The 21,516-nt window shown below is 43.4% G+C and overlaps 2 protein-coding genes across 2 annotated transcripts; one reads left to right on the top strand and one right to left on the bottom strand.

Annotated features, from left to right (window-relative positions):
• The first annotated feature begins 7,829 nt into the window (after positions 1-7,829).
• LOC131250674 (pentatricopeptide repeat-containing protein At1g11290, chloroplastic-like) lies at positions 7,830-9,719 on the top strand. The gene has a single exon (XM_058250957.1). The coding sequence runs from the start codon at positions 7,830-7,832 to the stop codon at positions 9,717-9,719; it is 1,890 nt and encodes a 629-aa protein (XP_058106940.1).
• Positions 9,720-10,246: 527 nt separating this feature from the next.
• LOC131251470 (pentatricopeptide repeat-containing protein At1g18485) lies at positions 10,247-13,367 on the bottom strand. Its single transcript, XM_058252190.1, has one exon. The coding sequence runs from the start codon at positions 13,205-13,207 to the stop codon at positions 10,283-10,285; it is 2,925 nt and encodes a 974-aa protein (XP_058108173.1). The 5' UTR covers positions 13,208-13,367; the 3' UTR covers positions 10,247-10,282.
• Positions 13,368-21,516: the final 8,149 nt, after the last annotated feature.

Raw genomic sequence — 21,516 nt, 5'->3', positions numbered from 1 at the left:
CATCATGTGGTGACCTTGCGCGAGCGACTCCTGCTCCTGGGAAGGGGCAGGGCTTGCTGGCTGCCCAAGGTCAGGCGCGGCCGAGGCCCGATCCTCGAACTTGGGCATGGCAGAGTTGCCGACCAAGGCTCAATCTCGCCAACCAACTCCGCAGTAGTGAAGTGGAGGTTGGGATTGCACTCATCAGATGAATGAGGAGAAGGCATTGCGACGACCACGGATTTCCCCCGCATCCTGGGGGGCGATGATGGGCAAGCCGTGGAGGTTGGAGCTACTACCGCGGAAGTTGGTGTAAGTGTTGATGTCGGCGCCTGCACCGCAACTACCTTGGCTATAGGAGGCTTGCCACAATGGCCTCGAGTGCTGAAATCTTCTCACGGGCTTCAGACTCGGGTACTGGAATCTTCTTTTTCCTAGCTGTTACCTTAACCCAAGTCGTCGGCGCTAACAACAAAATACATTGAACGAGGGGCGTACCCCCTCCCCCCTTCTTCCTTTTCGACCCCGTGGCCTCAAGCATTCCTAATTAACAAGAAGGTTCGACCTCATCTACTCGGGATACTCAAGTGCAAGATGTAGTCAAAAGGCTTACCTAACGCGATGGGGAGGGGTCTGACTCTACAAAACCCAGACGAAACAAGGTTGTCTGGACTAATTTTGTAGTGCCAAGTGCAGCCTTCCTCGCCAAGGAGATAAGCCCTGGCTATTTGGGCTTGGAGGTGAGAGGACAGTTTTGGCAAGCTCCTCGAATAGTCTACAAGCAAGAGCAAAGGCTGTTAGAATAAACAACGAGTGAAAAAGACAAGAAAATCTACAAGTACTCGGTTCACTGCCTTGGAAGCTGAACTGGGTAGGTACTTGGACTCGGAGGAGTCTGAACTCAGATACCGAAGCCTCCCACTCTCTCAAGGCCCAAAACCATTTCCCCTTCCACTCTTTGTTGGAAGAAGGAAGTTTGGTGACGAGGCCCGGTGTGTATTGTGCTCAGGCTGAGAAGTAGTACCAATATGGCTCGACTTTATCATTCTTTTCTTAGTACATTACCAAGAACTCGTCCAATGAAAGCTCCTGGTTCTTCACCTGTCACCAGATGATGTACGACGGCACCAGGATACGCCATGCATTTGGAATGAGCTGACTTGGAGCGAGCTTCAATTGCGCTAGCACCTCGCACACGAAGGGATGAAGCAGAAACTGGAGTTCGCACTGTAGGGCGCAATGGAAGATAGCTACTTCCCCGTTGGAAGGGGCTCCTAGTCCATCCGTGGTAGAAGGAGCGCTCATATGCACTGAGTTTGGGATCTAGTGCTCAGCTCGGAGGTGAGTCATTTGAGACTCAACATAGACCAAGCCCCACGAAGTTCCAGGTCTGGACTGGCCACCCGAGGGCCCGACCGACGACCTCCCTGCAGGGTCTCGGGATATCCTCGTGGCCCCCTTAGCCCAATCCTTAGACTTCGCCCCAGTACTCCTCTTGGGCGGGGGATAAAGTGGAATTGCCTCAAGAGGACCTTCCAAGCTCCGACACTTGGAATCTGTACTCTCGGGCTCTGACCCGTTCAGGGCCTCACGGACTTCGTTTGAATTGCTCGACATTGCGAAAGAAAGGAAATAAATGGTAGAAGACTTACAGTGCTGCGGCAATTTGCTCCGATCTGCAGGCAATTTACTCTGGCAATGATTTTCCTTTCCGACAGAAGTATTAGAACGGATTCCTCTTTTTGAGTAGCAGGTCTCGGTGAGAAGAGCAAGGGTAAAGAAAAAGCTAGGGTATTCGGAGTGCCAAAAAAAAAGTTGAATGAAAAAGGCATCAGGGTCTCTCATAGCATGAGCTTGCCGCTCGCCTTCATGACGGGCAGTTATAGCCGAAACTAAAACGGCTCTGATCCGAGCCCTCCTGCGCACATGGCGATCCGTGATATGAGCAACCAAACGTCATCCCTGTAACAGCCCGAATTTTCATGACCCAAGTTTATACTCATGCCTGAGACAATCGGTTGTTAATGTATGGTGTGTAGGCTGAAGAAGATCTTATATGGGCAGAAACAAGCTTCACGGCAATGGTACAAGAAGTTCGACTCATTTATGTTGAAGCATGGGTATGACAAAATAAAGTCGGACCACTGTGTGTTCACGCGCAAGTTCTCAGATGGTGATTTCTTAGTTCTGCTGTTATATGTTGATGACATGCTCATCATGGGAAAAGACATCAAGAAGATTGAAAGGCTGAAACAGGAGTTGGGCAAGTCGTTTGTATGAAAGACTTGGGCCCAGCTAAGCAGATCCTAGAAATGGAGATAACCGTGACAGAAGCAGCAGGAAGTTTTAGCTGTCACAAGAGCGGTATATTGAGAAAGTCTTAGAGCGGTTCAATATGAATGCACCGAAGCCGGTCAATTCTCCACTAGATGGTCACTTCAGATTGAGTGATAGGCAGTGTCCTAAGACGAAAGCAGAGGTGGAAGAGATGTAAAAGATACCTTACACGTCAGCTATAGGAAGTTTGATGTATGTTATGGTGTGTACACGCCCAGACATAGCATATACAGTTGGTGTTGTCAGCCAGTATCTTGTCAATCCTAGCAAAGAGCATTGGACAACGGTGAAGTGGATACTGCGGTATCTAAGAGGCTCATCCAGGTTGAGCCTATGCTATGGTGACGAAAAACTTGTGTTAGAAGGCTACACAGATGCAGATATAGCAGGTGACATGGACTCCAAGAAGTTTACATCAGGGTTCATGTTCACGTTTACAGGGGGAGTGGTCTCTTGGCAGAGCGAGCTACAAAAGGTCGTAACATTGTCGACAACAAAGGCCGAATACATTGCGGTCACAGAAGCATGTAAAAAGATGCTTTGGATGAAAAGGTTCCTACAAGAACTTAGCCTGAAGTAGGAGCAACACGTGATCTATTGCGATACTCAAAATGCTATTCACATGAGCAAGAATCCAAGTCAGCACTCAAATTCGAAGCACATAGAGATTCGATATTACTGGATCAGGGATACTTTGGAACAGAAGGTGTTATAGCTTAAGAAGTTCCACACGGACGATAATGTGTCAGACATGATGACCAAGGCTTTGCTCAAGGGCAAGTTTGAGGTTTTTAGAAACTGGGCTGGCTTGAAGAAGGTAAACTCCTCCTAAGTCGAAAAGAGAGAGATTTGATGGGGATTTTTCTCCTCAGGCTCAACCGGTCGAGTGCCCTGCTCGACCGGCCGAGGGTGGGGCTCGACTCAAAGTCCAGTGACCAATTGTTTTTAGTCATTTGGGTTGCTCGATCGGTCGAGGTTCCACTCAACCAGCCGAGGACTCTACTCGACTAGTCGAGGTTTATCGTCTGTTATTTCATAATGGAGGAAGTTTACAATAGCAGGTTTCTTCTATCATATATTTTCAAGGACATATTTATTTTCAAGTGCAGTCAAAATGTCCTTAATAAATTTATAAGAAACATAGATGTCATATAATTCATTTAACAAGTATATATTGTGTAATGTTTACAATTATTAGTATTTCTAAATTCATTTTCATTGGCTGGATCAACTATAAATGAATATGAAATAATGTTTAAAAAAAAAAAAAAAAAAAAAAAAAAAAACCTTTAATGTTTTCAGTGCAAATTGATTTTCTATTTCCATCTTTTGAAATTATTTCCAGAGAACTATTTGATTTTAGATAGTTCAAATGTAGGGTTGACTGTGATGGTGATAATGGAATACAATAGAGTTCTGATTGTAATTGAATTTCCAACTAGTTAGAGAAATCGTCAAACACTAGTTACAAAAAATAAAAGAAGAAAACTTTTATGTTTTCAAATATCGAATAAGATGTTTACTATTTCTAACAATTGAATATTTAGTCTCAAGATTGTTGGAAATAATATGTTAAAAACAGTAGATAATATTCAGAAAAAGAAAAAGAAATAATAAAATAAAGTAAGAAAAGATGACTTATTTATTTGAGTTGAGGCGTGACTATGTCACTCGCTGTACATTAGCTCGAACCAGCATGCAGAACTTAACCGAAGTGTGTTGGCTTGGCAGCGAACTCAGTTGACAAAACAATACTGAACCAGAGATGAATTTTGAAGAAACAAAGAAAGAAATCGTTAGTTTGAATGAATTTTTTTCAAAAAGGAGTAGGTTTATATATAGAACATTATAAGGTGCTTACTCAACCATTTGCAAAATATCTATAATAATCAAGTGATAATCAGGTGGTGGGGTTCTTTCTCTGAAGATGTGTTGTGCATTGACTTTCTTAAGAAGGGACTTTTTAGTTTACTGGTAGTCGGTCATTGAGAACAGCTTCTTTTGTAAGAACTACTTGTATTGGATAAGGATTAAGTCCAACGTATGGTCATAAACTTGGATTACAACTATGAAATTACTGTTATTGGATTATCACTACTCCTAAGATAGACTGAGCTATGATAAATTGATAGATTTGTGTGTTGTTCTGCTACTTTTCCGACTATTTATAGATTTCTTCTGTAGCTATTCTTCAAACGTTTCTTTTCTTTATTGGATGGTTATAAGCATCGCCATTTAAATCATTCTCTTATTACATTTCTCATTTTGAATGTTCCTCTTCTCTCGGCCATGACTGCTCTCCGACCACATTCTACTCCTATATGTCTTGGTTGTACTACTTTGTTGGTCATTTGATGAAGTGCAACATTAAATATATGCCAGTTATAATTCTACAAATAGTGCTCCAAGTATCACAAAAAAAAAATCATTTCATACACCTCTTATCTCTCGTGTAATGACACACATAACCTTCCTATTGGCTTTTTCTAAAAATGTCCAAAATATGGTATAATAGAGAGTATAATTTTCAAACTCTTTTACATACAAACGACTATTTTGAAAATAACCTTCCAAGGATCAAAATTGTGCCTTACAAAAATTGCATGAATCTTGAATTTCTAGTCACACTTATGCACCTAACTTACATTTTGTGTGACAAACTGAAACCCACAATTTTATCATTACTATTTTGTTATATAATGTCAGTTTTTCCTTCTAAACTTTCATATATTGAAATTGGAAGCATAAAAAAATTGAGAATATGTTCTAATCCTCTCTTCTTAATTTTAACGGTAAAACTCTATCATTAATCATTTTTGTATTTTGTTATATAGTAATGATAACTTTAATTGCTAGGTATCAAAAAAAATTATGAGAAGACCGACCCAATATTGCTTGTGAAGAATGGGATATTGGAGGAAAACAAATATTAAAACTGGTAAGTTAATATCACAGTTACATGTTATAGAATACTAGAAAAAGATATATTGATATCTATTTTATAAAGTATCAATATCGAATTTAAAGATTATTAATGATTTTTTTTTCTCTTAAATGTTATTAAATAGATAATTGGTGCATACTTTTGTAATAAAAACCAAAGAACATAGAGTAAAGAAAAAAATACCCGGTGACGAGAAAAAAATAATTACTCATTAACTAAAAGAGAAACATTGCTAAGCACAAAGTTTGCAATAATGTATTGCACCATACTAGATTACATTTTACAAATATGCATGAACAAAATAATTGATCAATTAACATGCCACTTATCCAAATTGATGACCGGTTAGTGTTTGGCCCGTATGAAATTTTTAACGGTGAAAATCATTATCTCCGCTGCTATTCGTGGTGTGGTCCAATTGATCTTTGGATATGATTCATTTTTTGTATAGTACTCTAAAATTATCTCGAAAAATGGATTAACGGTGTGGATATAATAAATAAATCATTGTGGGGCCATGTAACTTTGATCTCCTTTGAACTGTTCGTACAACTCGGAGCTCGAGGAGAGTCCAACGACACGTACCTATAGCCGGTGTGTGGTACACCAGCCAATCTGCTTCCACCTTAGAGTTACAATTCATTATGTGGGGCCCACCATGATGTATGCATGACACCCCATCGTTCATCATGCTCGTCCCTTCATGTTTCCTTGGCACCCAAATAAAAAAGATCTCAAAAAACTCAGATGGGCCACATTGCAAGGGACAGGTGGGATCGGAGACGGCCCGACCCACTTAAAAACCCATCCAGATGTTGTTTGTGGCCCACCGTGATTTTTCTATGCCATCCAATCCGTTCAAAATATGCACCCCATTGCGATGAATGGACACCCCCAAAATCATACCATTCCAAATTTCAGGTGGGCCACACCAAGTCAGTTTAGAAGATTTAGTCATGATTTTAAATGGTATGGCCCACCTTAGTAGAGAGATCCACTACACAATGCATTTTACATGGTTCGATCCGAGTTTGAGCTTATAAGACATTTTCGTAGATGCATATAATGCATTTTCAATCTCTCATAAAATACAAAACAATAACAACACATCATAAATATTTTAACAAACACTTAACAAGAAATATGAAGAATAAGATACCTGGACAATTTTATGGGGTATAATTTTTTTTTATAGAGATTTATTTTGTATTCATTCCTTTCTTGCCACTAGTCAATTCTGCATAGAATGTACCTACACGAAGCAACGCTTTTATGAGTCATTTCATCAAACACTTGGTGAGCAGCGGCAAGATAAAAATAATTTTGTCATCAAGCCGATTCAAGTTGAGGTTTAGGCCAAGCTAAGTAGAGTTGAGCTCAGGCAAGCTCGAAAATTTAGGAACTCCAAAAACCAGCTCAAATTAAATCTAATTTCGAACCGAGACAAATGGACCTTTCTCGAGTCGAGAAGGGCGAGCTCACCGAGCTAACTCGACTGGTGTACAGCTCTAATAAGTATACGAGAGTGTATTCAAGGTTTTACGTGCACCACAGTGCTATTGAGACACGTGGATAGTCTAATCGTAGATCTGAACCGTCCATTAGGTCCAGCTCAATGGCTACTGATGAAAAGACAAATTGAACGGATGATCATAACCATCCAAATATTGTCCTTCATAAATATAGGGTTTCCAAGCTACGGATTCAACATCTATGATCGCTTGATCCAAGTGATTCTTTAGAGACATAGGTTACCCAAGATGGGCCTTACTAAATGGATGATTAAGCTTGATGACTGGACCCTTTTCCTGTAAATGATCCAAGTCGTCAGCTTTTGTAAAGCCTTGAGCGCATGTGATTTTTCAAGGAGACGCACTGGAAATTGAGTGAATCTAGGGGACCGTCCACTTGCGTCAAGACATCAGGGGACGCGGATTACCTCCCACGACACGAAGCCAGGTGGGGCCCACCTTGATGTTTGTGAGAAATCCACCCCATCCATCGGCTTTCCAGATCATGTTAGGATGTAGGCCTAAAAGTGAGGCAGATCCAAAACTCAAGACAGTGAGGCTTGAACATCCACCGTTGAAACATTCGTGGGGCCAGAGAAGTTTTCGATCGGGCTAATACTTTTGTGTTTCCAAATCATCCCAGTAGGAATGACCTTATGAACGGTATGGATGGAATATAATCATCACGGTGGCCCACAGGGAGATTTGAACGGTAGGCAGTTCCCTACCCACTTTTTCTTGTCGTGCGGTCCACTTTAGTTTTGGATTTTCCTCATTTTTGCGCCCATGTCCTAACATGATCTGGAAAAACGGATGGACGGGGTTGATTTCTCACAAACATTACGGTGGGCCCCACCTAGCTTGGGCCCCTGTCGCAGGCAATCCGTGTCCCCCCATCAGGGGGCGCATTGAGTTTTAAGAACAGGGGGGGCGCACTTTAGCACTCTCTCCTGGAATAAAAGGCTAGAAGTTGTCATGCAACGAACATATTTTCCCGCCAGCGGGAATTAACGGCTTCTCAAAATCCACGGCCTTGGCTAAAATGCGCCAATATGACAATGGCCACCCTGCTTCTTAACCTGCGCCACGGCAGATATGCCAACACTATTCACCACCACCATCACCACTTCGAAAATTCTATTCCCATTTCCAGCTTGACCACCTCAAATGTAATGAACCCAATTCAACGGATCAGATTCTCCGATGGCTGTCTGATCGAGCCCCACCACCTGAGCCGTGCCATGCAGGCCTTTGCTGATGCCCGTGATCGCCGTGCAGCTGGATCTCTCCACACCCACCTCATAAAACTCCATTCTCATTGTTCCATCTCCCTATGGAACAAAATGCTCAACATGTATTGCCAATGTGGTCATATCCGCTGTTCACGTCAAGTGTTCGAAGGAATGCCCCAACGAGATGTAATTTCATTCAATACGATGATTTCTGCTTATGTTCGCCAAGAACAGAACACTGTCGAAGCTCTACACCTTTACTCTAGAATGCGAGAAGAGAATGTGAAGCCGAACCACATTACTCTATCGGCATTGCTTGGTGCACGTGGGAGTGTAGAAGCTCGAGACTTGTTGGAGCAAATTCACACCCATGTGGTAAAACGTGGGTCGAATTCTAATGAGTTTGTTGGTAGTTCTTTGATCGATGGCTACTCGAAATGCATGAGATTGGAGGGAGCAATTCGGGCATTTGATGAGATCAAGGAATTGGATTTGATATCATGGAACGTGATGATTGATGCATGTGTGCGTAATGGTAGTGAAGAACATGCCCTGAGAATATTTGATAGGATGCGACAGGAGGGTGTTGGATTCGATTGCTTCACATTGACGAGTGTTATCAAGACGTGTACGGAACCAAGAGATCTAGGCCGTGGAATGCAGATCCATGGTTGTGTGCTGAAAGCAGGACTGGCTTCGGAAACGCCAGTCGGGAATGCCCTCATGACCATGTATTCAAAATGCGAAGAAGGGATGAAATCCGCTGCCGGGGTCTTTAGGAGGATTCAGGCCCCCAACATCATCTCGTGGACAGCAATGATTGCAGGGTCCACACAAAATGGGCTGAACAAGAAAGCAATCAGGCTTTATCGTGAAATGCTGAGACAAGGCCTAAAGGAGAATGAGTTCACCTTCGCCAGCATTCTTCCTGCATATGCTAGTTTAGCAAGCCTCGAACAAGGGAAGCAAGTTCATGCCAGGATTGTAAGATCAAAATGCGGGTTGGACGTGTCGGTGGGGAATGCTCTTATAGATATGTATTTCAAGTGTGGCAGCTCAGCAGACGCTGAATTGGCATTCACGACCATGGAAAATCGTGATGTCGTGTCATGGACAGTGATGATCGCAGGGTATGGTCAGCATGGGATGGGAAGTGAGGCACTTGAGATATTTGAAGCGATGAGAAGCAAAGGCATCAAACCGGATGGTATTACCTTTCTTGGGAGTCTATCTGCATGTAGCCACTGCGGACTTGTGGATGAAGGGCTCCGAATTTTCCGCTTGATGATCGATGTTTATGGAATCAAACCCAAGAAGGAACATTACGCTTGTGTGGTCGATATGTTGGGCCGTGCTGGGAGGTTGAAGGAGGCGGAGAGGTTTATAGAGGATATGGGAATTGGGTCGGATGCCTCTTCTTGGGAGGCTCTACTGGGCGCTTGTACGATTCATGGTGAGATAGAGTTGGGAGAGAGATCAGCGGAGAAGATTATGGAATTGGAGCCAGAGAAGAATGGACCATACGTGCTGTTATCAAACATCTACGCTGAAAAGGGAATGTGGGAAGAGAAGCGCAAGGTGAGGGGGAGATTGGATGCAAGTGGGTTGAGGAAAGAGGCGGGCCACAGCTGGGTTGCAGTGCAGGGCCACAGCTGTGGAAGTTTGGATGATGAGGTGGAAACCGCAGGTTATATTCCTACGACTCAATCAATGTGATGCTCATCCCCTTCAGGAAATGGCAATTCCAGTGGAAATGTGCCTTCTCTGAAGGAAGTTGCAGAAAGCAAGCACACATTTTCCAAATGTGTGGCCAGATTCCAAATGTGTGGCCAGATGGAAGATGACCCATTCCACCATGCGTATCCAATCCAATGGTGATTTTGGTTTCCTCCGAATGGGCCCCTAATGCAGATAATAGGATTGATAGAGATGAAGAAAGATCTCCAAATTCAATCAGACACCAAAAGAATGGCAGCAAGTGGTGATATGAGGAGATAATTGATCTTTCAATTAGAAGTGGATGTTCCAATCCATCTGCAGAGAAAAGTATAAATGGGATTGGTTCCAACCTTCATTTTATCATTCCAAATTAATGGAAATTGAAGGCCATCTTGACTTTGGTCGGAGCCCTCCGTGAGGCGGCACATGAAGTATAAGATGTATCCTCTTAACAATTTTGAACAACAAATTCTGCATGCTTAGAGAATGCACACATGCGCATTGTAGCAAAAGATGCACACAACTTCAAGAAACAGAACTCCCTGTTGCATGCTATTTTCTCACCAATAATCCCCACATGAACACAACCCATCTCTAAAATGGTGGAAACGCTTATTATCTCTCACCACGATCTCCCTCTCAGTCACCTTCGAAACCAACTTAGCAGCATTGTGGCAATCCTTGCACATGCGAAGGTTCTTCGTCACCCTCAGTGTCACTCCCTTGCTTGTTTTCAGCACCCCGAAAGCAATTGCAAGCTTCTCGCTATGCCCCCGCAATATCTCAACCTTCTCTTCCTCTTCCAGCTCATGCAGAACTGAACCCGTATCTGCAACATATCCAATTCTATGGATCTTCCCCTCTAAAACATTCCACATCTTCTGTATCTCCTCTAACTCCGGGCGAGCAATGTCGCCTACTACAAACTTGTAAACTTTCCCCCCGACATCTATCCAACTACACCCAACATCCTTCTTTAGTCCCATCTCCTTCATTCTCCCTCTCACTGTTCTAACATAATCCCACTTCCCTGACCCTGCAAACATATTCGAGACCAGCACGTAATTCTCGGCCTTCTTGGGCTCCAATTCTAACAACTTCGATGCGACTCTCTCTCCGAGACTCACCTCCCCATGAATCCTACAAGCACCAAGCAACGCACCCCATATTCCAGCATCCGGCTCCTCTGGAATCTCCTCTACAAGCTTTGCCGCTTCTGCCAACCGCCCGGCCCTACCAAGCATGTCTACCACACATGCATAGTGCTCTAATCTTGTCTCCACTTCATGCTCTCTCCGCATCTCCTCAAAGTACTTCATGCCCTCTTCGACCAACCCCGCATGGCTGCATGCCATTAAAATTCCAATGAACGTATAACCATCAGGTTTAAACCCTTCCCTCCGCATTCTCTCAAACAGTTCTATAGCCTCTCGTCCACGCCCATGAATTCCATATCCAGAAATCATTACAGTCCATGACACTGCATCTTTCTCTCTTAGCCTGTCGAAGAACCAACGAGATTGCTTTATGCAACCGCACTTTGCATACATGTCTATGATCGAACTCCCCACAAATGCATCTTCGGTGAGATTCGCTTTTAGTGCAAAGCAGTGGGTCTCTTTTCCAAGCCGCAAAGCTGATAACTGTGCACAGGCTGTGAACACACTCATTATCGCAATCTCATAAGGCCGAATTCCATCCTTCTGCATTTGGCGAAATAGATCAAGAGCCTCATCCGGATGCTCGTTTTGAGAGTAACCGGCAATCATGGAATTCCAAGAAACCAGATTTTTCTCCTCCATCGCATTGAACAACACCCGTGCAACCACTGGCTTCCCACATTGGATGTATAAAGAGAGAAGCGAAATACTGATGAAGGAATCTGTTTCCAACCCATTTCTCACTACAAACCCATGAATCGCTTCGCCATCTCGTGGAGATTTCAAGCGGGCACATGCTAAAAGTATGCTACCAATGCTGAACCAGTCAGGTTCTAAGCCTAAAGATGTCATTTCAAGCAATAAATCTATCGCCTTGCTTGGATCTCCATTCTGTGCATATCCACCAATGAGCGCATTCCAAGAGCTCACCATCTTGATCTCCATGCCATAGAAAACACGTTCCGCATAACTCAGTGACCCGCATTTCGCATAAGCTGCAATCAGAGCATTAGCTACTAACTCGTCTAATTCAAACCCGTTTCGGATTGCGCAGCCATGCAGTTCTTTCAGTGTCAGCAGTGCGGATTGATGCAAACAAGCGGGAAATGCATTCAAAACCGTTATAGCATTCACCTTCATACCCTTCATTGGCATTTGGCGTAGGAGATCAAAGGTTCCATAGACATCTCCTTCCCTGGAATATGCATTGATCATCACATTCCAAGAAACCACATTCCTTTGAACGGCGTTTTCGAACAAACATCGAGCTTCAGATGTAAACCCACATTTTGCATACATATCAATCAAAGCATTGTTCACCATTAGCTCATGACTCAGCCCCAATTTCACAGCCAACCCATGCACCAATTTCCCCATTTCAAAATCCCCTTCCACAGAGCAAACAGGCAAAACTGTCACCACTGTAGCGACGTCTGGTGTCAGACCTTCCACCGCCAGCATCTCTCTTAACGCATCAAAACTCTCTTCTACAAGGCCATTCTCAGAAAACCCACAAATCAAAGCATTCCACGAAACCAAATTCCTCTCAGGCATTGTTTCAAACATCTGTATAGCCTCATCGACAAACCCGCACTTCCCATACATAGCAATCAATGCATTGCCAACAAAAGCATCCAAATGCAACCCCATCCTCATGGCAAACCCATGCACAGCCCGCCCCATGCCGACGGACAAAAGACCGCCACAAGCTTTTACAACACACGGCAAAGTGAAATTGTCTGGTCTGAGGTCCGTCGTCAAAATCAGCCAACAGAATACAGATACCGCCTCGCCCCACATCTCATTTCGTGTGTACCCACTGATCAGCGCATTCCACTGGAACAGATTCCTATCCTCCAAGCTATCAAAAACATGGCGGGAATCCAGAGGCGAGTTGCACATAGAATACATGGTCATAAGACGCGTGTTCAGAACGACATTGCCACTGAATTCAGCCACCGAAGACAGCATCTGGTGGACCTGCCGCCCAATCTCAAGCTCCTTTTTCTGGCCGCAGGCCTGTAAAAGAGCGCCAATGGCATCAGCCCTCTGCGCTGAATCGAAATTCCCAGATTCAGTCTGCAAAAGCATCAACGCCTCGTTCAGCTTTCCGTCTTCACAGAGACTGCTTACCTCCTGGAAGAGCGAAAATTCGAGTTTGGGAATTTGGGTTCGGATCGCCTGGCGGGCTGTAGTGGCTGAAAGGGAGGAGGAGAAGCCAGATCTTGGAAAGGCTGGTAGCAGAGAAATCCGGCCATTTCGGCCATTGATGTGAGGATAGAAATAGTGGTGATGGACAGACAGGATTGCAGGGGCCATGGCCATCTTGTCTGAATGGCTTGAAGGAGTGTGAGAATGGCCCAAAGGGAGTAACTAATATAACTACCTGAAACTACCAAAATCAGTAGAGAGATCCACTACAAAGCTATGTAGGATAAACTTAAAGCTACAATCCATTGCGTGGGGCCCACCATGATGTGTATATGACATCCAATCGTTCATCATGCTTGCCCCTTCATGTTTTCCTTGGAGCCCAAAAAAAAAAAAAAAAAGATCTCAAATAACTCAGGTGGGCCACACTGCAGGGGACAGGTGGTATCGGAGACTGCCCGGCCCACAGTTAAAAACCCATCCAGATTGTGTGTTTGTGGCCCAACATAAATTTTCTATGCCATCCAATCCGTTCAGAATATGTGCCCCAGTAGGATGAATAGACACCCCAAAAATCAGGCTGTTCCAATATTCAGGTGGGCCACACCAAGTCAGTTTAGAGGCCTGAGTCATGATTTTACATGGTATGGCCCACCTTAGTTTTGGATCAGTCTTATGAACATGAGGGAATTACGCACGTGATTGATGGATTGGATCTCATGCACGCATCACGGTGGGCCCCACAGTTCGCAACGTAGATTAAGCTTATCCTTGGAAAGCTTTGTAGTAGATCCGGTCTCAACTGAAAACCGCCAAAACTATTTCCAAGATTCCAGGATGGACATTTGAGGAACTATGGAAGCTCCCCATTCTATACATGTGTGGTCATGTTCAATTCTTCCAGACCGTTGGTCTGGTAGGGCCTCATTTTGATTAACTATGTCCCAAAAACATCCCGAATTGGAATACACCATCCCTTGGATGTTAATTGTCCTACAGATGGATGGTCAAAGAAAAAAAAACTGCATTCAGTCCAAAACTATTTACAACCATCCAATCTGCGAGATCTTTTGGGGCCATCCCCATCAGATCAACAGTCCTGATCAACGATCATTGGGCCACACATGGCCAGAAATGGCAGCATAAACAAACAATCTTACTAAATGGCCTCCTCTTGATGGGGCTGTGGTTCCAATGCATCTACATCTCCCTCATGGCACTTCTCACCTTATAACAGGTTTGATTGATGCTGTGTTTTGACAGGTGGGCCACGCCACGCCACTGTATAGCAAGTTTTAACTATCCCAAGTGGCTAAAAGATTGGAAAGAATTCAAAGGAACTGTTGGTGCGGCGCATGCAGTTGGGGCAGGGGTAGGTGTATATGGAGTCACTCGGCCTTTTGAGCTCAATCCCTTTGCCATCACTATGCGCCCGCATGCTTAACATTTGTCGCTTGAAGCTCTTCCATCTGCAGCACAAAACCAGTGTCATGAAACATCCTATCAGACTAGCTAAGAGATCAGTAAAAACAGGAAACCTGGGACCACTGAGCAGAGATGACACAGCACATAAAGCCAACCGGTTCACTCATCAGACAAGCCACACATGACGTTGAAATGGACTGTTGATGAGTTTTTTTTTTTTCGTTTTAACCATCGATCCAGGACCTTCATGCAGGACTTGACTATTTTTGCTACATATCTTCTGCAGGGTGGGGCTACTTGTTCCAGGTTGGCATGGGTGCCAAGTGCTGGCTGAGAGGCTAAACCTTAGGGCCTGTGTGTTAGACCCAACAATCATAATCTCTAATACATAATTTTGATTATCTAAAATGAGAACTCATTTTTATGTGGTTACCAGACAGGGACTTGTTTTAAGATTTAACATATTGCTTATATTCTTATCACCAACGGATACACATGAGAAATATCATAAAAGACATTACCGTAGAAATTCCCTAAGCATTAATAGTTTCATGGAACTTTACAGCATAGCAAGACAAGAAAACAATACCCAACTTGATAAAATAAAAAATTAATTGAAACAGTAATGCAGGGGCATTTTCACACTGGGCTCGAGTGGGGTGGCCTGTGTGAAGTGGGGGCATGTGAGGCGGGTGGCTCATGTGAGGCAGGACTCACGTGAAGTGGGGCCCACGAGGGGGGTTTGGCCAAGGGCCTGACTTAGGCTTTGAGATAAAGGGAATGATTCGCTACGCTCTGTCAGTTCGAGCTTTTAGAGCAAGTGGTTAGTTGTCCTGCTCGGCCGCTTCTTTTTTCCTTTTTCTTCCTCCCTCCCTCCCTAATCTGCCGAGAGCTTTTTTTTTCGTGTCTCCCTCCCTCCCTCAAGAAAAGAGATGGTCGCCCCCAAATGTGTGCTTCATGCTTTGAAAGGAAGAATCTCTCGACTTCTTCTTTTTCTTTTTTCTTTTCTCCCTCCCTCCCTAATCTGCCAACTGCTTTTTCTTCTTATCCCTTCCTCGCTTTTTTTATTCTTCCTTATCCCTCCCCTCCCTTGCTTTTTCTTCTTTTCTCCTTCCCTCCCTAATCTGTAGACTGCTTTTTTTTCCTCATCTCCCTCCCTCCCTTTCGAAGAACGAAAATTCATAAGAATTAAACAAGGGAATAAAATTCCCAACACAGAGAGAACAATGAGAACCCTTATTTGGTCTTTCTTTAGCCTCTTCGATATTATTAGGGTGCTTTAAGGCTGGGTCAAAAATCTGAAGAGGGTTGGCATGGGTGTGTATTAAGCCTGGAAGAAGTTTTCTATGGAGAATGCTCCCTCACCCTGTAACGACCTTGGAATTTTCTGTGCTAATCTTTCCTTAAGTAGTTGTTTTGGGGTAATTAGCGCTTTACTCGATTGCTTGTGAAATTCGCATCAATCACTTTAAATTGTATCTGCATGGCTCTAAACGTGTAGATTAGTGAGCGCTACGTTACTCTGAAATCTGGGATCCATCGCTAAATCCAGTTGTTCTGGGGAATTTTTGGAAGATCTGGATCGGACCTAGACCACGCGTCGAAAGTCCGATAGCGATGATCTTAGGGTGTTGCGGTCACCGAGTTGGGCTTGATCTTCACCTCAAAAATCAAGTCGATCTGATGTTCTGGGTCGATTTTGTTGAGCTCGGAGTGAAGAGTGTGAGAACGGTTGGAATTTATTAAGCTTTTATTGAAATCTGAGTCGTGTCGCTTGCGCGATGATTTTAAGCATTCTGACCGTTGGATTCTGACCCAATTTCACCCTCTGATCAGGATAGTTGGCCCAGGCATATCCTAGTGCTTGTGGACCTGATCGAGTTTCCGTGACCGTTGAATTGAGTGTGGTCCGCCACGGCTGATCTGAAGAGCCGGTCGGTACGAAAACTCAGCCTGACCTAGATCCATGGTCAATGAGCTTAAGTCCGACCTTTCGTGGTTATAGGCCCACCAGAAGTGCTTCGTTGGATCGAGAAAGGCGTGCTTTGGTTATAACCTAAGTATACCTTGACCCTGGGGTTATTTCCATCATTTTAAGGCCTATATATAGACCTTAAACCCTAGCTCTCATTTCCATACGAATTTTCTCTAACCCTAGCTTGGAAAGAGAGTGGAAAAGAGAGAGTTAGTGAGAGAGATTGGTTGGTGAATCATCTTGATTCTTCCTTGTTCTTCTTCACCTTTGAACCTTTACTTTGAATCGTTCCTCTGACAATTCTGAGTTCCTTTGGGGTAAGTTAACCTAACCCTAACCTGTGTTAGAGCTTAGACTAGACTTGGTGTTGTTGTATCTCATTTCTATCCTTATTTTAGGGTATTCTAGCGCCGTTGACGAAGACAACTCGTCTAAATCAGCTCGGCGGTTCTTTCTTCGCTTAAGGTGCGGACTTTAAGTGTATAGGTTATGGTTTTCAGGGCTTTCAATCCCAGTTAGTGATTTATTCTTGTTATGAATGAGATTTCACATGTCAAATGTTATGTTTACATCGCTTTCCTGATATGCATGTGTTATATTGAGATTTGTGTATTCTAAGTGTATTTATAAAGTACCGTATACGTATAAAATACGCACTTGTGTTTGCCATGTTTATGTGTCATGTATGTATGCTAGATGCATGTATGACAACTCCTTGGTAAAAGGAATTGTCTAAGTGCATGTATTCCAACATACGCTATATATGTTGTTCCTTGTATGCTAAGTGTTTGTAGAAATGCATGAATGATCTAAGTGTAACTGATTACACTAATTGTGGGCGTTAAGAAGTAATTCTCAATACTCCTATTGATGCGCATGTTTTCCTTTATGCAGTTACATTCCAAGTTATTTAAATTCAAGCATCTCCTATGCTTACATTTATGTTAAGTTGATATTCTTCAGATGTGTATGTAACATGATTTGAGTTGTTGATCCATTACTGTTTTACATTCCATATGAGTATCTGTCGTAGTGTAGGATATTTGGGACTATGCCTTAGTCCAGGAGATCGGTAATTGACCCTATATTCGTGGTTGAGATTGCTTTCGCCACGTAGGACGTATTAGACGAACCCGAGCCGTATTAGAGTTGGCGGCAGTGGTTTGGCCATGCGGAGTGTTTGCGCACTCTATGTCGTTCAACTCAACGTGCGCTCGTGCTAGTCGAGTTCGTCAAATAACCCGATTGTCCGATGTATGTTAACCATGTATGGACGCTACTGCTTGAATCTAGGGTACCGAACTTACCAGTGAAATCCTAATAACCATGGTACCTGATCCGCTAAGACTCATGAGCCGGACATGGTGGTATGGGACACCGTGGTCGAGCTGTCGGCCTACGCTGGGGTGACGAGCCTCCCCGTAGTGACCAATGAGCAACTAAACTCGTGAGCCGATTATGGTGGTATGGGACACTATATTCGTGCTGTCGGCCTACATTGATTGGTGACGAGCCCTTTGTAGTGACCTCGAGCATACCTGGATACCGCAAGGAGGTGACGAGCCGATCTGTGGTAGTAAGGGCATGAAAGGCGTACATTGATTGGTGACGAGCCCTTTGCTACGACCTCAAATATAAAAATCGTATGAGATGTCTAGGATTGACGACCCTAGTATGGATCACTGTTTGGATGGTGACATGAGGAAGGTATCTTAGTTTCCCAATCCTGTTGTGTGAAATGGACTAATAACAACTTGGTAATCATATCCATGCACCGCATTTGCATGTGCTTTGTAGATGTGGCGCACTTTGAGGCGATGTCATGCGTAACGTAAGATGAAGACGCTGAGGGTGTACGCGTGAGGGCACGCATCATACCGCATTCATACTTGCATTAACAAGAGTACTTAGGATTTATTTAAGTGTTCTGCTTTATCATTACTGTTTGATTGAACTGATAACATGTTAACCTATACCTTATTTTCCACTGAGTCGATCACTCACTCCCACGTTTCGGGCGGTGTTACACACCCACCGGACGTCTTAGGCCCCGATGTTGCAGATGTGGATGCGACGTCCGAGGCAGAGCGGGAGCCGGATGACGACGAGGCTGCCTTCTCCTACAGCTTTCAGGCGGGTTCTAGCGAGCCTCGGCCTGATGCGCGGATTTCTGGGATTATTTTGGGACTGAAATGATGTAATTTGATACTTATAATTTTGTTAAATAACACTTTTACACGATCTGGTTGTATATGTAATTCAGGGATTTACACTTGTACACATTTTACTATAAGTCTTCCGCTTGCTTTATTCACTTGTCCCTGAAGCATATCTGTGTTTTGGCTTAATCTATTCCATGTTTTATGCACTAATACAGTCAACATACATTCATCATTAAATATGTTGCATAAGTGATGTTTTGAAACTCGGGAGCTGAGTTATGCTCGACCCCCGAATTTCAGGGCGTTACATACCCAAAATAACATTAGGAGAGACTCCAGTGTTTCACAAGTAATACAAAGAGTAAAGTTTCCTCAATTAATTGGGGCCTTCGAGCAAAAGAGTTGAAACGGACTTCAAACAATACAGAGTAAAGTTTACTCGACTACTTGGGGCCTTTAGGCAAAAGAGTTGAAAGGGACTTTAAACACATGTTCTCCATTTCCAGAGTTTGGAAGGCCCCTCCCTAATATGGTGGAAGCTTTAAGTTCAAGGGGCAACCTGGGTGTTTGGCAGTTGGCAGCATGTTAAGAAACAAGTAGGTTAGGGAAGCTCCAATAGGGACTAGGGAGAGTTTTTAGTCATCAAAATAGGACTTGGGATTTTCATTACTTTGAATTGGAGGCAATGTGATGATGGTGAATGGCAGCCCTCCAAATACGTTGCCTTGAGCCTCAAGGAAGTGTCCCCTCTATGGAAGTTCGCATTGATTTGCAATTGTAGTAGAAACTTTTTGTGGGCATTGAATATCCCGTTCATCAAAATCCCATGGGACGCCAATTTTGTATGGTTGATTCCCTCGGTAAAGAATGGGCCCTTGGACCTTCCATTTGAATTCAAGAATCTTATGATGGATTCTTGCATTTGGTCACCTGCCTGGCTTTTTACAACAAAAATGTTATTATTAATTTTAAAAATGGGCTTCTAAATCTTTGCGGCTGTGGAAGCTTGCTTCTTGTATTGTCAAGATCAAAAATTGATGTAGAGATAGATAAATCGTGTTCTCTGAAGTTCAAAGGGCAGAAAACACGCTTACCAAATCACTAATACTCTTCTTCTTTTTTCTGATCAATGACAAAAAAAATTTTTATTAAAATGCCCACATGGCAAAGAGATTGAAAGATTGATCAATGCAATGGAGAATATAAAAATGCCCTATGAGAAGAGACCCATGGACCCTGCTGCAAGGGCGTCAGTGATACTATTCACCTCTCTAGGAACGTGATGAAAGATAATTCAATAGAAAAAGAATGCATCCTAATGTTATTAAATATCAAGGATCCCAAGGTAGGCACATGTGCGAGAAGCCCAAGCAATCGCATGACAAGAATCCCCCTCAAACATCAAGGACCCACCATAAAAAACTCTCCACTCTGGCTTTGATGGTCAACAACTCCAGCCTGAGGTTCTGAAACCACTAGCCTATAGAAGAAGGGGGAAAAAAAATGATAGAACATGCTTGACCATTAGCTGCTCCCAACCCCAAATGCCCAGGGATTATCAAGCTCCCATCGAAGTTAAGGTTTCATGAGGCAGGGGGAAGAGCAGTGCAACATTCAAATTTATGGGGCTGATTCTAATGATCAATAGTGACCCTCCACTCATGGATAAGCTCGGATTTAAAAATCATTTTGTATTCGTATGAAACATACCCTAATCTATGCACCCTCATTGGGCATGGATTAGGAAGATCAATAAGCCTCCTTCACAATGAGGTATATAGGTTTTGTGGGGTGGTGGAGTATCATAGCATGGTGCTCCCCTGAAATCCTAAGCATCTCCTTTATAAGATCCTATTACATGAGGGATTAGAGTGAGAACCTTAGGGCCTGTTTGGCTAGGCGGATTAAAAGGGATTGGGAGGAATGGGATGGTAAAATCCCGGGATATGCCAAGCGAGCCAAATAGACCCAATGAACTTGTCCTAGGATATAGCAAACCCATGGATCTTAAACCTATCCACTGACATCACCATCATTACCTTAAAATTGATCCCATCCCTCCTAATCCCATTCAATTGTGCCTGGGGCATGTTTGGTTGGACGGATTGGAAGGGATTGGAAGGTAAAATCCCGAGATATGCCGGGCGTGCCAAACAGACACGGTGAACTTGTCCCGGGATATAGCAATCCCATGGATCTTAAACCAATCTACTAACACCACCATCATTATCTTAAAATCCATCCCATCCCTCCTAATCCCATGGGATCCGTCTGGCCAAACAGGCCCTTAGGGATGCCCAAACCCCTTGGACGTACCCACATTTGAAGGATTAGAGCGTGGGTAAATGGTTTGGAAGTTCTATGGTTTCCAATTTACCACATCACCAACAGTTAAAATTGGAGGTGGGATTGATTTGTGGACACAATGGTTGAGCTTGTATGTTATTTGTGTTGAATGGTGTGGTTTGATGATGATTATGGTTTGATTTAATATGATTTTGAAATCCATGTTTATTCAACGCTTTTTAAATAGAGGCAGCAATTTTATGCCGTTCTCAAGTTTTTTTTTTTTTTTTTTGGTTAGCTAGTTAGTACACACCCCACTGTTCTCGGGTTGTACTTGTGGAATTTCTTGGTTAAAGATCATGTATTTCAATTTGTTAAGCATCTCAGAAGGCCTGAATTCGCTAAGGCCTTGACATAAATTGAAAATCTTAAGGACATCATTCACCAAGCCATTGAAGTGCATAGTGAAACTATCGGAAGAATGCATTCGAATATTGAGCTCATTTGAAAGAGCTCGATGAGAAAAAGGACATTGGACGGCTTTTGTCCCAATGGGACAGTCCACAAAGGAAGTCAGAAAACGGTTCCCTTAGTTTCGTTGTAACATACGTGAGATTAAGGAAAAGGGATTGGGT

This window comes from Magnolia sinica, chromosome 7 (assembly GCF_029962835.1).
Source record: "Magnolia sinica isolate HGM2019 chromosome 7, MsV1, whole genome shotgun sequence".
NCBI lineage: Eukaryota > Viridiplantae > Streptophyta > Magnoliopsida > Magnoliales > Magnoliaceae > Magnolia > Magnolia sinica.
This window is presented reverse-complemented; position numbering and strand designations above follow the sequence as displayed.

Excerpts from the sequence above, each read along its gene's own strand:
- LOC131251470 (XM_058252190.1), bottom strand. The coding sequence starts at position 13,207 with ATGGCCATGGCCCCTGCAATCCTGTCTGTCCATCACCACTATTTCTAT.
- LOC131250674 (XM_058250957.1), top strand. The coding sequence starts at position 7,830 with ATGGCCACCCTGCTTCTTAACCTGCGCCACGGCAGATATGCCAACACT.